The sequence below is a fragment of the Myotis davidii genome, unplaced genomic scaffold, assembly GCF_000327345.1.
Source record: "Myotis davidii unplaced genomic scaffold, ASM32734v1 scaffold441, whole genome shotgun sequence".
NCBI classification, from domain to species: domain Eukaryota; kingdom Metazoa; phylum Chordata; class Mammalia; order Chiroptera; family Vespertilionidae; genus Myotis; species Myotis davidii.
In genome coordinates this window covers 1,370,084-1,385,331 of record NW_006291818.1, presented here as the reverse complement: position 1 = coordinate 1,385,331, position 15,248 = coordinate 1,370,084, and the positions used below count along the sequence as shown (strand labels likewise).

General features: G+C 47.2%; 1 protein-coding gene across 1 annotated transcript in view; it reads left to right on the top strand.

Moving 5' to 3' along the window:
• The window catches only part of MYZAP (myocardial zonula adherens protein), a 114,006-nt gene that overhangs the window by 225 nt on the left and 98,533 nt on the right, over positions 1-15,248 (top strand). The window contains exons 2-3 of the mRNA XM_015564977.1: positions 12,917-12,926; positions 13,098-13,184. Of these exons, the coding sequence (XP_015420463.1) occupies positions 12,917-12,926; positions 13,098-13,184 (97 nt within the window). The remainder of the gene's footprint in view (positions 1-12,916; positions 12,927-13,097; positions 13,185-15,248) is intronic.

The following is a 15,248-nucleotide window of genomic DNA, read 5'->3' as shown; positions in this document are numbered from 1 at the left end:
CGTGGACCTGCTTCCCCGGTCCGGCCACCCGGCAGGAGGGGTCTGGGGAAGGGGGCGCGCGGGAGCCGGTCCCTGGCCCCGACGCCCCACCCTGGCTCAGCCTTCGGATTCTGCTCCAGATCCGGCCTTGACCCTTCATCTGGACGCCTCGGGGGCGGAAGTGTTTAGGGGACTTTCTGGAATTCCCAGAGATTTCCTCTCTTTCCTGACTCCCCAGCCAAGCCAAGTTTACTGGCACCATTTTAAAATGCAAGGGGGGACATTTCTGCAGTATCCCTACCTTGAGACGCAGAGGTAAAGAAGGTCTTTGACACCCAAACCTCCCTCCTTCCAGCGATTGAAAAGGGTGTCTGGTCCCCACTGGGGAGAGAATAACAGTGCGTGCTGGTGGAGTGCGCTTAGCCAAGGTAATCTTCACCGGACAACGTCGGGGCCAGCCGCTGGGCCCAGTTGCTTGTGACTTGCATTTATGCAAACCTTTCTTCTTTCTGATTTAAATATGAGCGCAGTGGCGGCAGAAGCAGCCCTGGGATAGCCTTGGGCACCATCTCCGGGGAGGTTGCCCTTTGGAAGCGCTCTGTTTCTCTGCGACCTTTTTTGCATCTTTTCTCCCCTCCCCAGGTGCTCTGGGAAAGACATGCTAGGCACATGCAGGTTGCATCTTTCTCTTCCAGATCAGCACCGCCGAGCACACTGCCAGGGCCTTGGCTTGAGCTTCTCAGTTCATCTATTCAGCATGATGTTCAGTACTTAGGATGTGGGGCCTCTTTTCCACGGTTGAGACATCTTTAGTGTGTTTCCCCAGGGTTTAGCTAAATGGGTGATTAAATCCAAGTCAGGGCCACTTTGCTATCTCGTTGTGGTCTAGTCTCGTAGGCATGCATAATTGCTTTGGATATACTTCAGCTGAGGGACTTTTCAGCTGTGGGCAAACTACGGCCCGCGGGCCGAATCCAGCCCGTTTGAAATGAATAAAACTAAAAAAAAAAAAAAAGACCGTACCCTTTTATGTAATGATGTTTACTTTGAATTTATATGAGTTCACACAAACACTCCATCCATGCTTTTGTTCCGGCCCTCCAGTCCAGTTTAAGAACCCATTGTGGCCCTCGAGTCAAAAAGTTTGCCCACCCCTGGACTAGCAGTTGCCTTATGCTGTCTTTCTTTAGCTCTGGAAGGGAGGCGTTGTGTTACTTTTGGGTGTGGACCAAGTGATGAGTTCTGGGCTGTGTGTGCAGGTATGTGAGTGTGTGTGTGCACACGCCCATCTGCACATGAATGTGCACACACACAGGACAGTTAGGATTGACAGAATTCTGGTTGTTCAGTCATTAGCTTCATGAAGCATGATCCCCATTAGGTCCAAGTGGGATTCCAACCGTAGTCCCATCCTTATCCAAGATGGGTATTTGCCCTTTTCTGGGGAAATCCTTCACAGTTGGAACATAGTTACGATTGAGAAAGAACAGAGTCACTGAAAGGCTAGCCCTGAGCCAGGACAGTCATGTGGGAACCAGATTGCAGGAAGTGCATTGTCTGAGTCCCCCTCCAGAGGCGGGAGCTGATTGGAGCAGCTGGAGTGCTAACGTGGGTGGGTGCAAACGTGACAGGTACCACCTTTTCTGAAGATGTTTTCTCAAAATTTAGCTTCAAGAATTTCTTTAGTTCTACGTGTTTTGGTGTCTGGCACAGTGGACGCGCTATTGAGGAGGCTCTGCCTTTTGAATAAGACAACCTAAATACTTTAGAGAGAAGGGGTCCGGGCTTTGAATCAAACCATGCAGGGCTGTTCTGAGCACCTGAGTACTTGTTTTGAGAAGATTTCTAAAGGTTCTAGGATTTCCTTTGTGATTTCATGAACAGAGGTGGAATGTGTGTGTGTGTGTGTGTGTGGAGGGGTGTGTGTGATGAGAGGCTGTGATCTTTTGATCGACGCTTGATTGATTTATTAAACAACATTTATAGGTCTCCTCTGTGTGATTCAGGGCCAGACACTGGGGTTCACTCTACCTGTGGAGGCACACTGTCACAGACTGCCATCATACAGTGTGAGGGCTGCCCCGGTGGGTAGGGTGTTGGTAAGTCCAGTGGAAGCTGCAAGGACAGGCTCTTCTGGAAGCATCTGAGCAAGGCCTCCCTCTGCAGGAGATATCTGAGTTTCGTCTTGCAGGATGAGTAGGAGTTTGCAGGGCCGTTGACATTTTTGGGATGCTGAAAGGAGGAACTATCATTCTTCTGAATGGAACTCGACATATACTGTATAACACTGGCATATTGGGCCTGCTTTAGAGCAAAACACTTAGTATTTTTTTGAAAAACAGGAGCACACCGTCTTGAAAATAAAGTGGTAGACCAAACAGGTAATCATGAAACGTGTTCCTGAAGTCGGAAGTTTTTCAATAAACTCTGCACTGTTCTGTCTTTCCTTTCTGATGTTGGACAAGGGATGGTCTTGAACAATAACGTTGGCCATTAAAACAGCATTTCTGTTTTCTTACCAAATTAGGGGCTGCGGGGGAACCAGGCTGTGTTGGTGTAGACATTCAAGCCAACCAGAAATGGTGGTGACAGCTGACACTGAGCAGGGAGCTCTCTGAGTCAGCTGCCAGGGGTGGTTTGGCCAGACCAGACTGTCACCAGTTATCCTTCACTGAATGGCTGCCACCTGCAATTTATACTTCCTTCTTATCTGAAATCATCTTTCAAGGAAGAAAACAACAACTGTAGGTGGGAGAGTAATTTCTGTCAGCTGATAAACAAAGCTCTGAGAGGCATGTATGGATGCCAACAGCAGGGGTTGTGAAATTGTTAAAACAATCTGCCTCCAAACCAGTTGTGCTCTAAAAATAGTTTTATCTATGGCACCAGCAGGAAGATAAATTGGCTGGAGAATAACCATGGCAGAAAACAACTGACCTTGAAGAATGGGGAAAATATCTTTAAAATACCTTCATGATTTTGAAAGAAATTTTGTAAATGCAGTCAAGCCTTTGAAGTGAAAGGTCACCTGTGTGGCCAGGTTGTGCGCTTTTGGGGGAAGGCACATGCTGCTTTGTGCAGCCAGATCTTTTTGGTCAAGCCGTCCAGCTAGGGTGGTGTGAGACCTGTCAAGGGTGTCTTCCCGCACCATTAGATATTATGATTATCGCCTACTGATAATAAAAGACTGTTGGCTGATGTTACTGTTATCATGGCCCCTCGGTGGCATATAAAAACAATACAAAACAAAACAAAACCAAACCCTGGCCCTGGCTGGCTGGATAGCTCAGTTGGTTAGAGCATCGACCAGGTACGCCAAGGTTTCAGGTTTGATCCCCAACGAGGGAACATAAAAGAATCAACCAATGAGTGCATAGCTAGGTGGAATGACAAATCAATGCCTCTCTCTCTTACCCTCTCACTAAAGTCAATTAAAAAAAAACCAAAACACTAAAAAAACAAACCCCAAACCCAACAAGGCCACAAGGCTGGGACTGTCTCCTAGTCTGCTCTTGCCCACGTTTCTGTTTCTTTGGCAGAGGCTTCCTGTGTTAAATGCCAGAACAGGCCTGCCAGTCACCACTTCCTAGCTCATGCGCCACTCTCCTGGGTCCCATTTCTGCCTGATTGGCTCAATATAAAGAATTCTCTTTCGCTGGGCAATGAATGGGCCTTACAGGTATTTATCTCATTTCCCTTTCCTTTCCACAGAAACACTGTGTGCGTAACTTCTGTATTGTCCCACAGGCTCTGAGGAAGGGACACGGGTGTTGTGGGACCTCAGGGTGTGGGGAGGGAAGTTGGCTGCAGCATCCACCAGGGAGGGCGTGGGCAGGGCCTTGCTGGCCCCTTGCTAGGGCCCTCCTGAGCCAGACCCTGACAGGCCAAGTTGCAAGGTTTGGGAACCCTGGCATCCTCGGGGCTTAGCCCAAAAGCCTCTGCCACCAAAAGTTGACAGTCCGATCTCAGAAAATAAGAAAGAAAAAGAACTGTCCCAGCGTCTCTGGTTTGGTTTACCTGTCTTGCTGTGTCCGGTGTAGGATGAGTCCTCAGGACTGTTCAGGAAACTTGAGACCTGGAAGCTTCTAGTCACTGGGGAAACCCTTTGAAGTCAGTCAGCTTCAGAAATTGTCTAATTGAGTTCAGGGGGCTGTTGATCCAGTGCTAACTGACCAGAGACCATATTGAAATGTTTCGATCTAAAATGCTTTCCGCGTTGGTCTGCAGACCTAAAGGTCCCCAGGTTCGATTGGTTGCAGGCTCTCCCCCAGCCCGGGCCCTGGTTGAGGCGTGTGCAGGAGGCAACCAAGCGATGTATTTCTCTCATATCGATATTTCTCTCTGTCTTTCCCGCTCTCTTCCACTCTTTCTGAAAATCAATGGAAAAATACCCTAGGGCGAAGGTTAAAAAAAAAAATGCTTTCAGTGATTCTGTGTGTCATGGTCTTAGAGCTTCCTGTAGCGATCCCTCTCAGCTAAAACAATTCTAGTGTTGCCCAACACACTGAAGAGTTTCACGGTGGCATTTACTGCTTTTCCCTCTTTAGATGAGTGATATTTCCTAAATGTCCGTCACACTGTTGACTCCTACTTGTTCCTGAAGGCCAGAGTGAAATGCAACATTCAGTCACCCGAGTCCTGCTTCAAGAGCCCCCTCATTTTGTGGAAATGCAGACACTCCTGGGACTGTGTTCTGGAAGGTCCCTTTGCCAGAGAAACTACAGACCCCTTAGTTTAGCATCCAGGTCCCTCTGATCTGCCTTTCGTTCTCTGTCTCCCCACCTCCCCATGTTTGTCCCAGACATTCCAAACTGCTCGCCATTCCCCAAGCTTTCCACGCTGTTCCACGCCTTGCTGCCATTTTTGTGCCTCTCCTCTGATGAAGGGTCATCTCCCGGAAGTGTACCCTGAATCCTCCTCTCCCGTGTGCCCCGAGAGGCTTGGGAACCCTGTCATGGTTTGCATCACCTACGATCAACTACTTCAGGGACCCTCCCTCCCCAGGCCTGCTGTACTGGGTGCCTAAAAAGAGGCGGTCACCAGGGTCCTAAAGTAGCCACACTTAGCATTGCATTGGCAAAGGGGAAAACAGGAAGGGAAGCTGGGAGTGAAGCCAGCCCATCGGCCCTGGCTCACCTGGGCAGGAAGCAGGTGACACATGGACGGGAGTGCTGGTCCAGGTGAGGAGTCTGACAGTTCTGGGAAGGCCTCCAATTTTGCAGTTACCTCATCCTGTTGCATAATTGGAGTTTCATTCCTTTGGTTAAGTCAGTGGTTCTCAACCCTGGCTGTACATAGCATCACCAAGAAGCTTAGAATATCCGTGCCCAGGCGCCACCCCAGACCTTTTAAACAAGAACTTCAGAGAGCGGAGAATAACATCCGTATTGTTCAGGAAGCTCCCCAGGAGACTTCAGCGTGCAGCCAAGGATCGCAATGCCTTCTTCCAGCTTTGCTCTCCCCTTACAGCTTTTGTGGAAATGCCGCCACTCCGGGGACAGTGTTCTGGAAGGTCCCTTTGGCCTCGTGGAAGGGCCAGGCTGTCGGGAGGGGCACATGGGGGAGTCATACACTGCAGGTCACATTGCTATCTCTCTGAGCATTCACTTACCAACGTGCTCTCCCTGATCTTGGTGTTCGCACATTGTGTGCTGGTACAGAAATGAGCCAGCATGACAGGGAGAGAAGTCACATCTCCTATTTATGAATTTCGTCTGGAGCCAGCCCTGACACGGGGGAAAAAGTGCCCGACTATATAGGTCAGGGGTCAGCACGCTACTACCCATGGGCCAAAGCCAGTCCTTGGCCTGTTTTGTATACTTTGAGCTAAGCATGATTTTTATAGTGGCCTGGGAAACCTAAATGTTTACTCTCGGTTACTTACAGAAAAAGTTTGCCCCACCCTGATGTAGATAATCAGGCCTTCAAGTTCAGGGCCGCAGCAGAGATAAGAGGCCTACTCCAGAACAGGCATGCCCTGTTCCACACTGGCCTGAGCTTTCTGGAGAGTTTATGCTTGTGCTGAGCAGAGAAGGGGTGGGATCCATCCTCCCGCCACAGACACAGGGTCCACACCTTCTCTCGTTAGGTGGAGCTGGGCAAGGGCCCCACAGCCACAGCGCAGACCAGGGCTGAGAGAAATGTAAATGCAGTTGGCTAATTTCCTTAGGGAAATCCAGGGCCATAAATGGGTTAGCAACACCTGTCACCTCTCAGGGTCATCTTCTCCTCCCCTTTTTATTTGAGATGGATAGTTTCCCTCCAGGGAGCCCAGGTGCCTGGAGCTGAGAGCATAATGGCATGTAGATCTGCAGGCCTCTGCTCCACAAAGGGGTCAGAAACAAGCCCCAGAGAGCAGGCTTAGCTTCCAGGAACCCTGAGTTGCAGACAAGGGCTTGCTTGTGTATTTTCTTGTGGCGAAAGCTTGAATGCTTGTGGTGGTGGCTTGAATGCTGTCTGCCCTTCCCTTGCTCTCCTTCCCATGGGGGTTCGTTTGAAGAATGTGGGAGGCTCTCTAGGGAGTTTCAGGCATATTCTCCTTACTGCGTATTAGTTCAACCCGAAAAGAAATCCATACTGGTATTTACTGAGCAAGGGCCTATGTTGTGTTGATTCTATTTTAAGCACTGTAAGGGCTACCAATGCAATGAGGGTACACAGCTTGCCTGATCCCTCCATTTCCCCCTTCTGTCCATGTGGACACAACAGGAGGTAGCCAATAATTGCTATCGAATCACTGAACTCAGGTTTGAGTTTTAGTTCCTCCAGCGATGGCGCCCAGCCTTCCGTTAGAGGCCTTGCTTCCGCAGCAGCCATTTGTAGATTGTTAGAGGTTGGCCTCTGCCTGTTTGCCCATTTTCTCTTCTACTCTAGCTTAGGCTGCTGGCCACTTACCATTCTTGGAACAGGCCAGCTTCTGCGCCTTTGACCAGCCGGGAGCAAACACCTTGTGTGGTAGTTGTCTGTTATTCGGACTATGAGTTTTCCAAACCTCATTGACTTGAAAAGTTCTTTCTGTGCTTCTATACCCAGTACAAATGTCAGCTCTAGGAGCCTTTCCATATACGCTCCTGCCTCCAGGTAAGATGACTGTCCTCCTTCCTCTATTCCCACAGTAACCAAGGACGCTTACAGAGGGCTTAATATGTGCCAGACACTGTTCTCAGCCCTTGGCATGTATTCGCTAATTTAATCCTCACCACAGTCCTCAGAGAGTGGTGCTGAAGTATTGTTGGCTCTGTTTTACAACCAAGGTAACTGACGCTGAAGATCAAGCAGCTTTCCAAAGGCTTCAGAGCTAGTAGGTGTCGGGGCCAATATTAGAATCCAGGAAGCGGAGTTCACCAACCTGTCCTGTCCCTCAGGACCTTGTGTTGGTGACACTAAGTGTTCCTGGTTGCCTTGTTTAGGTGTGCTTTTGGATTCTGAACTCCTGGGGGCATGGCTGTTTCTTTTTCATCTTGGGATTCTCAGAGCCCTTAAAAGTACTTTACAAGTAGTGGGTGCTCAGTAACTGAGTGATCAAATACACTGAGTCCATCTTTCTGTTTTTATGCACTGGAGGGGACCCTCACGTTATAGGGGTGGCTGGCCCAATAGCAGTGGCGTTCAGGGTAGGTAATTTTCCGCATTCCTCACTGTTCAGAACACAAGGCTGAGCCGGCCGCTGTGGGAACCCCTGAGAATAAAGCACCCTACCTGCCTCTCAGGTGCTGCCAGCCTGACTTGCTCTGAGCATTGTGTATCTGAGTTTCAGGAAACCATCAAGATCAGCATCACCGAATGCTGAGAGATTTGCCTTGCTCTTACTCAGGGGGAGATTTCCCCACGAGTGGATTCCTGAAAACAAATGAATAAGGAGAGGTAAACACATCAGGTCCACCTAATGGGTGCATTCGGGGGTTACTTCTCATAATACTTCTGTTGAGGAACTCGGCGTACCTTCCGGACCACTGAGATGTCCTGTTTGCTGCTCCCGAGGCAGTCCTGTGGGTTTAGGAAAGGTTGATATCTTTCCTCCTATCTTTCTGATGCATTGCTCTCAATCTTTATTAGTGCTATCACTAATGCTGTCATTATTTTAATGAAAAGACTTGCCACAGTTGCAAGCAATGCCGAAATCCCGCTTTCCAGAGACTACCACCACCATCACCAGCTGGTTGTGTTTCCTTAAAGACATTTTCCCATATAAATCTACACCAGTGATCAGAGTGTATTTAAAAAACAAAAATGTGCCCAGGCCAGGTGGCTCAGTTGGTTGGATTGTTGTCCTGTACACCAAAAGGTTGTGGGTTTGATTCCCCTGGTCAGGGCACATACCTAGTTTCCAGGTACAGTCCCTGGTTGGGGTGCATACAAGAGGCAACCGATTGAGGTTTCTCTCTCAAATCGAGGTTTCTCTCTCTCTCTCCCCCACTTTCCTCTTTAAAAATCAATAAAAAAATATCCTCAGGTGAGGATTAAACCAACAAACAAACAAAAAAGGGGTTATTCTTAACATTATTTCAATGCAGCTTTTTTTCCCCCACCTGGCAACATATTTGGCCGTCTTATTAGGAAGGCATCTGGTCCTGTTCCTGGATTTAAATTGCTCTGGCTCAGCCTTGATTAAAGGATGCTAGCAGGGGCCTTAGGGTCCCATCAGAGCACCTCTAATGATAAGAGTAAACAATCCAGCGGCACTCTACAACTGCCAGATATCTTTGAGGTTCATTTTATTTTAATTCATTATCTGTCACCAGGTAAAACTGATAGTTCAGGGAATTGCATTCTGTTTACCCCGCGGCTTTGTATGCCATAGGGCAGCCGTGGGCAAACTACGGCCTGCGGGCCGGATTCGGCCCATTTGAAATGAATAAAACTAAAAACAACAACAAAAAAGACCATACCCTTTTATGTAATGATGTTTACTTTGAATTTATATTAGTTCACACAAACACTCCATCCATGCTTTTGTTCCGGCCCTCCGGTCCAGTTTAAGAACCCATTGTGGCCCTCCAGTCAAACAGTTTGCCCACCCTGCCATAGGGCATGGCTCTGCGAGAGCTGCAGGAAGTGTGCTGAGGAATATCAAAGTTTGGGGTGGGCAGATGAAGAATGGTTCAAGACGAGGAAGGGGACATCTCACCTTGGGGTGCTGGGACCCCTGGGGACCCTTCTGGGCCTTGTTGCCTCTTCAGTTTTGTAGTTTATTGCCCTTATGGATTACCCATCTGGGGCAATCGACTTACAAACAAACAAACAAAAAATCACAGTTCTAATGCCCACTAGATCCACTGGCCAAATCATTATTTCCATGGAAAGCAGAGCTGTAGGACCAAGTAGGCTCATTTCATTTTGGAACTTGTAGGATGAGGAGACTATGTAGATAATAATAAAAATCCCTGATGTTGATAGAGGCTTACTCTGTGCCATACTTCTTTCTTTTATTCACATTTTGCCCTTGAGATTCAGAGAGCTCAAGTAACTGTCCCATAGTCAACACAGATGGTAGGTATTGGAACCTGGGTGTGCATGTGTGCACGTGTGTGTGTGTGTGTGTTTGTGATGTGGTACCCGGGAAAAGTACCTTATTTTCTCTGCAGAATTAAACTGTGGATTAGATCCAGCCTATCAGTGAAGATTATTGAGCATCACAGACTTGGATTGCCTATCTCAGTGATGGCGAACCTATGACACGCGTGTCAGAGGTGACATGCGAACTCATTTTTTTGGTTGATTTTTCTTTGTTAAATGGCATTTAAATATATAAAATAAATATCAAAATATAAGTCTTTGTTTTACTACGGTTGCAAATATCAAAAAATTTCTATATGTGACACGGCACCAGAGTTAAGTTAAGAAAGGGAATTGTATTGCAGTCCCCAAGGGCAGTGCTAGGTCTATTAGGTAAGAGTTCTGAGGGAACATGGTGTTGTAATGTACCCCACGAATAACAGAAGGACGCCTCAAGAAGTCGAATTAAAGAATCATATTTATTGCAATCCGGGACTATGAGGGGCCATTACGCTCTTCTGCCAAATCTCATAGTGATAAGATGGCCAGACTTATATAGGCAAAGATCACAAAGGTATTGATTACATCCCAGGGTTTGGAATGAGGAACCTGATTTGCAAAAAAGCAGTTTACAGAAGCAAAGCAGCATGTTATCTAAATTATAGTTTTGGGTCTCTGGATCACTGAATTGACAGAAACACATTATCTAGAGCCCTCGGGTCTGGAATGAGGAACCTGGTTTGCAAAAAAGCAGTTTACAGAAGCAGAAGCAGCATGTTATCTAAATCACAGTTTTGGGTTTCCAGAACACTGAGTGAACAGGGACACATTAACTGGAGCCCTCTGACCTTGGGATAATTGTGCTGTCCTTCCCAGGTAAAGGAAAATGTGTTTTCTAAGATCAGTATGACCACAACCCATGGGATATTCACATTACAATCTTAATCAAATGGGATAATTTATATAATTCAGAAAATCAAAATAACTTTTCTATTTTAGCAAACAAATAAGTACAGAAACCAAACAGCAGGGTTAAAGTTAAACTATAGTTTCTACCCGAGATGATTGCTACCATACTTCAATGGTAGTTCATTACCTGGAGGTTAGAGATGCTGGGCAGCAAAATGGGATGCTTCGGAGGGAGGTGATGGTGTATGTAGAAGAACTAACACGTGTCCCAAATGCCCACGTGTAGAAAACGTTACCCCCAGACTGGGCACCCATCTGCCAGTGACATTGTTAGCTGTGGGGTTTCCTTCATAGTGTTGACCAAGCGTAAATGAATCATGATGCTTTGTTACAATTAAAAACGGCAAAGTTAAAACCGAGTGTTCCAAGGAAGAAAGAAATGTCAAGAGTTTTTATGGTAAAAGTTGCATTCTTGACAAGAATCAGCCCTACATTCTTATTAGCCCCTGGATTGGTCCAAGATAATAATCTTCCAGATACCTGGTTGTCTGGATAATGGAGGTCAGGTGATCTGGACACCTGGACATTCTTTAAGTCCTTCAGGCGGGTAATCACAGGGCTATCTATAGGATCTATATATCTCTATCTCCATCTCTGTCTCTATCTCTATCTCTGTCTCTGTCTCTATCTGTAGCTATATCTACATCTATCTCAAGGCATTGATGCACACCTGGAAAGTTCAAAAGTTTAAGTCCCCAGGCTAGTTAAAATAAAATTAATTCCTCATGCTTCAGCCCATTCGGTCAGAACCAGTTTTGCCAGCCTGACTATACGGATTCTGTTTTAAGTCAGCTTAGCTGTACTGACTTCATCTGGTTTTCTTCACATCATTCCTCTACAGGCTGGCAGGTTGGACTTAAATGGCCTTTTCCTCTTCCATCCCACCTTGGGCTTTTCGGCTACAGGGCATTTTTGCTCAGAGCCCACCCCGTGGATCAATGCAGACCCAGGTTGGGGGTATTTTAGCTCACTGGGGCTGCTGTAGAAAGGACCACAAACCAGGTGACTTAACAGACTGTATTGTCCCACAGTTCTGGAGCTAGAAGTCTAAAACCAAGGTGTCAGCCGGGCTCTGTCCCAGGCTCCTCTCCTCAGCACGTTTACATGGTGTCCTCCCAGCATGCGTGTCTGACTCCACACTTCCCCTTTTCATAAGGACATCGGGCATTGTGGATTGGGGCCCACCCTAAAGGCCTCATTTTAATGTAATACACCTGTAAGGCCCTGTTTTCAAATAAGGTCACTTCCTGAGGTGCTGGGGTTAGGACTCCAACATTTGAATTTTAGGGAGACACAAGTCATTCCATAACAGGGCCCAGCAGCACTCCTGTAAGCTGAGCCTGCGCGGCTGTGGGCTGGGTACTCTGGGTGCTGCTGGAACCCTCTTTGGGCTCCCCCCCCCCCTATATATTTCTATTGATTTCAGAGAGGAAAGGGGGGCGGGGAGAGAGAGAGGGAGAAAAACATCAGTGATGAGAGAGAATCATTGATCGGCTGCCTCCTGCACGCCCTCTACAGGGGACCGAGCCTCCAACCCGGGCATGTGCCCTGACCAGGAATCGGAATGTGACCTCCTGGTTCATAGGTCGATGCTCAACCCCTGAGCCTTGCCGGCCAGGCTCCTTGGGCTTTTTTAATGGCTGGATCATTTCTCCCTGGGAAAGGTCACAGCGGGACCAGCCTGTGACATGAGGGTAAAATAGACAACATGTGTCATTAATATATTCTCATTGTTTTGCAAACACCACCACCATCTGTCTCCAGCTCCTTTTTTTTCTTCTCAAATGGAAACTTCATATCCATTACATAATAAGTGCTCATTCTTCTCTCCTCAGCTTCTGGCATAATGGATGTCAGGTGGTCTGGACACGTGAACATTCTTAAGTCCTTTAGGCGGGTAATCAGAGGGTTGTTATAGGATCTATATCTGTATCACCGTTCCGCTTTCTGTCTCTATGAATTTGTATTATTGGCTTATTTCGCCCAGCATAATATCCTCAAGTTTACCCATGTTGTAGCATGTGTCAGAATTTTCTTCCTTTTTAAGGCTGCATAGCATTCCTTTCTCTATACATACTACATTTTATTTATCCCTCATCCATCAGTGGACATTTGTGTTTCTATTGTGAATGATGAAGCTATGAACATGATTGTATAAACTTAAAAATCTTTGTGATTAAATGTACATGTTTATTGTAAAAATTCAATATATTGTCAAGTAGAAAGCAACCTCGTATCCCAGTCGTCACTGTGTGTATTTTGGCCTCTATCCCTCTAGCTGTAGTTTGGACTATGCATGTGAAATAAGGTTATCCTATATATCTATATCTATATCTATATCTATATCTATATCTATATCTATGTCTATGTCTATGTCTATATCTATATCTATATCTATATCTATATCTACTATTTGCTGTTAAAAAAACTGTTGGAACACTAGGAAATCACTCAGCGGTTTCCCTGCTTTGAGGAGCAGTGTGGTGAGTGTCGGCGACGGGCAGGCGAAGGCTGGTCTTGCCTCAGTCCCCTGTGTGGTTGAAACGATCACCCTCATTGCAGAGTAGGGGTATAGGCTCTGAGAAGCACAAGATCTCCCAGCTCTCTCTACCCCAATCGCAGGTTCACCATGGCCTCTCCTCTCTCTCTCCCAGGCAAATGTCTGCAGACTGCGGCTGACCGTGCCTCCCGAGAGTCCCGTTGCTGAGGAAAGTGAGAAGAAGCTTGAAAGAAAAGAGCAAGTAAGGCATTTCTGAGGCAAAGCTTTGACAAGTGCTCTCTACTCTCTTTTATGTTGGGCCCTTCCCCTCCCGTCATCTCTCTAAGCTGCTCAGAGCCGAGTGTCAGCAGCCCTGCTGAATGGAGGGCTCTCCACCTTGCACCCCGTCTGTCCTCCAGGAGCCAGACCGCTCTGCCCGCTGGCTCTGCTGGCCGCGCCCCTGCCCTTGCTTCCTGATGAACACTGGCTCTGTGTTGGCTTTAGTGACAGGTGCCGTGGCAGGAACGTGTTTTTCCTGAGAGAGCGCAGCCTGGTAGCATCAAAGGGCCCATTGTGAGCTGCCGGTGGGCCTGGCCTTTCTGTGCAGCTGGAGCTGGAGCCGGTTCACGCTGTGGGGAGGCCGCCCGAGAGGAGAAGCCCAGCAGGCTCTGGGGTGTGGGGCAAGGGCAAGGGCAAGGGCACTTGGCTGCAGGTCGGAGGGGCAGGCATTTCTGTGCCAGCTGCTGTGCTCAGTGCTGGGCCATGGAGATAAGTCGACCTTGTCCTTCCCTCAGAGAAACTTGCAGTGTTTCAAGCGAGACAGACGTGTAAGTAAACAGCGATGATGTGATACTTCGTGTCAGCACCCGGAAGTGTAAGAAGGGCTCTGGGAACTCGGGAAGTGGGTAACAGACTGCTTGGGGTGGGGGTGACATGGAGCAGAGGCTCACAGGTACATGGCAGATCCTGCTCACCTCGAGGGCTGTGGTCCTGGGCAAGTTATTTTTCTCATTCACAAACAGTTATGGGGTACCTACTGTATTCCAGGCACTGTTCTAGACACTGTGAGTGTAATAATGAACAAAGCAGTACACAAAAGAGGTCCATCATTCACAGAACTTAATCTAAGTTCTATTGGGAGGATAACAAAAATTTAAAAATGAAGCACCATTTATAGTTTAGAAGGTAGTGCCGATGGAGACAAATTAAGCAAGAGAAGGGGACAGGAATACCAGGGTGTGGGTAGTAGGTTTTCTTCTGCATGCATTTTATATAAGTGTAAAATAAAACAATAAACTATGGTATAATATAAATTTTATACATGAAATCATAAGACAGTACCATCTCAGAATACAAGCTGTGCTTTGGAAATAACCAATTGTGTGGTTACCTATAAAAAAGGAAGCTTTTTCTTGTCAGGTAAATAGTCGATAGCATCCCCAAATTTACTGTAGGTCTTTGTCTCTCCTTCCCCTCTCTTACACCCTTCTTCTCCCCACCTGCTGCCAAGGACAAAGAGCCATCTGTGCTCATGCAAATGATGAATGACCGGGAAAGGAGGTAGGGAGGAAAGAAAATGAGGTTATGACTAGAGCAGGGTGAGAGAATGTGAAGTTGCTTATCTGCTGGAAAAGAGAGGATGAGTCCCGCGGGAAGGATCCTGTAAAATAGCTGGTTCCAGGCCGGAGCAGGGAGAGTATAAGGTGAGCCTGAGGCATCATCTGCTAGAAAGCGAGGGAACACTCAAAGGCGAATGGGGTCATAGCAAAGGACCCAATAGCTGGTGTGAAAGGGCTCTCACCGGCAAACGTGGAACATTTGAGCACCAAATAGAATGACAGTAATGGGTTATGACACATTCAGTGATAAAAAAAAATCTTCATGAGTGTATTGTAATAATCGGGGAGAGAGAGAGGGAGAAAGAGCGAGAGAGAGCGAGAGAGCGAGAGAGAGAGAGAGAGAGAGAGAGGGAGGGAGGGAGATATTTCTCTGATGTTCTTTCAGCTGATAAATTTAGAAAATCTGTTTTGTAACTCTTAGGTTGAGTCATCAATAGATGCAAAAACTAATAGGTGAGTGATTATTGTGGAATAGTAGTCACATGGCCTCACAGGTTGTTTGCTGATTTAAAAAGTACAGAGGGCCCTAGCCAGTTTGGCTCAGTGGATAGAGTGTCGGCCTGTGGACTGAAGGGTCCTGGGTTTGATTCCCATCAAGAGCACATGCCCAAGTTGTGGGCTCGATATCCACCAGGAGGCAGTTGATCAATGATTTTCTCTCATCATTGATGTGTCTATCTCTCTCTCCCTCTGCATCTCTGAAATCC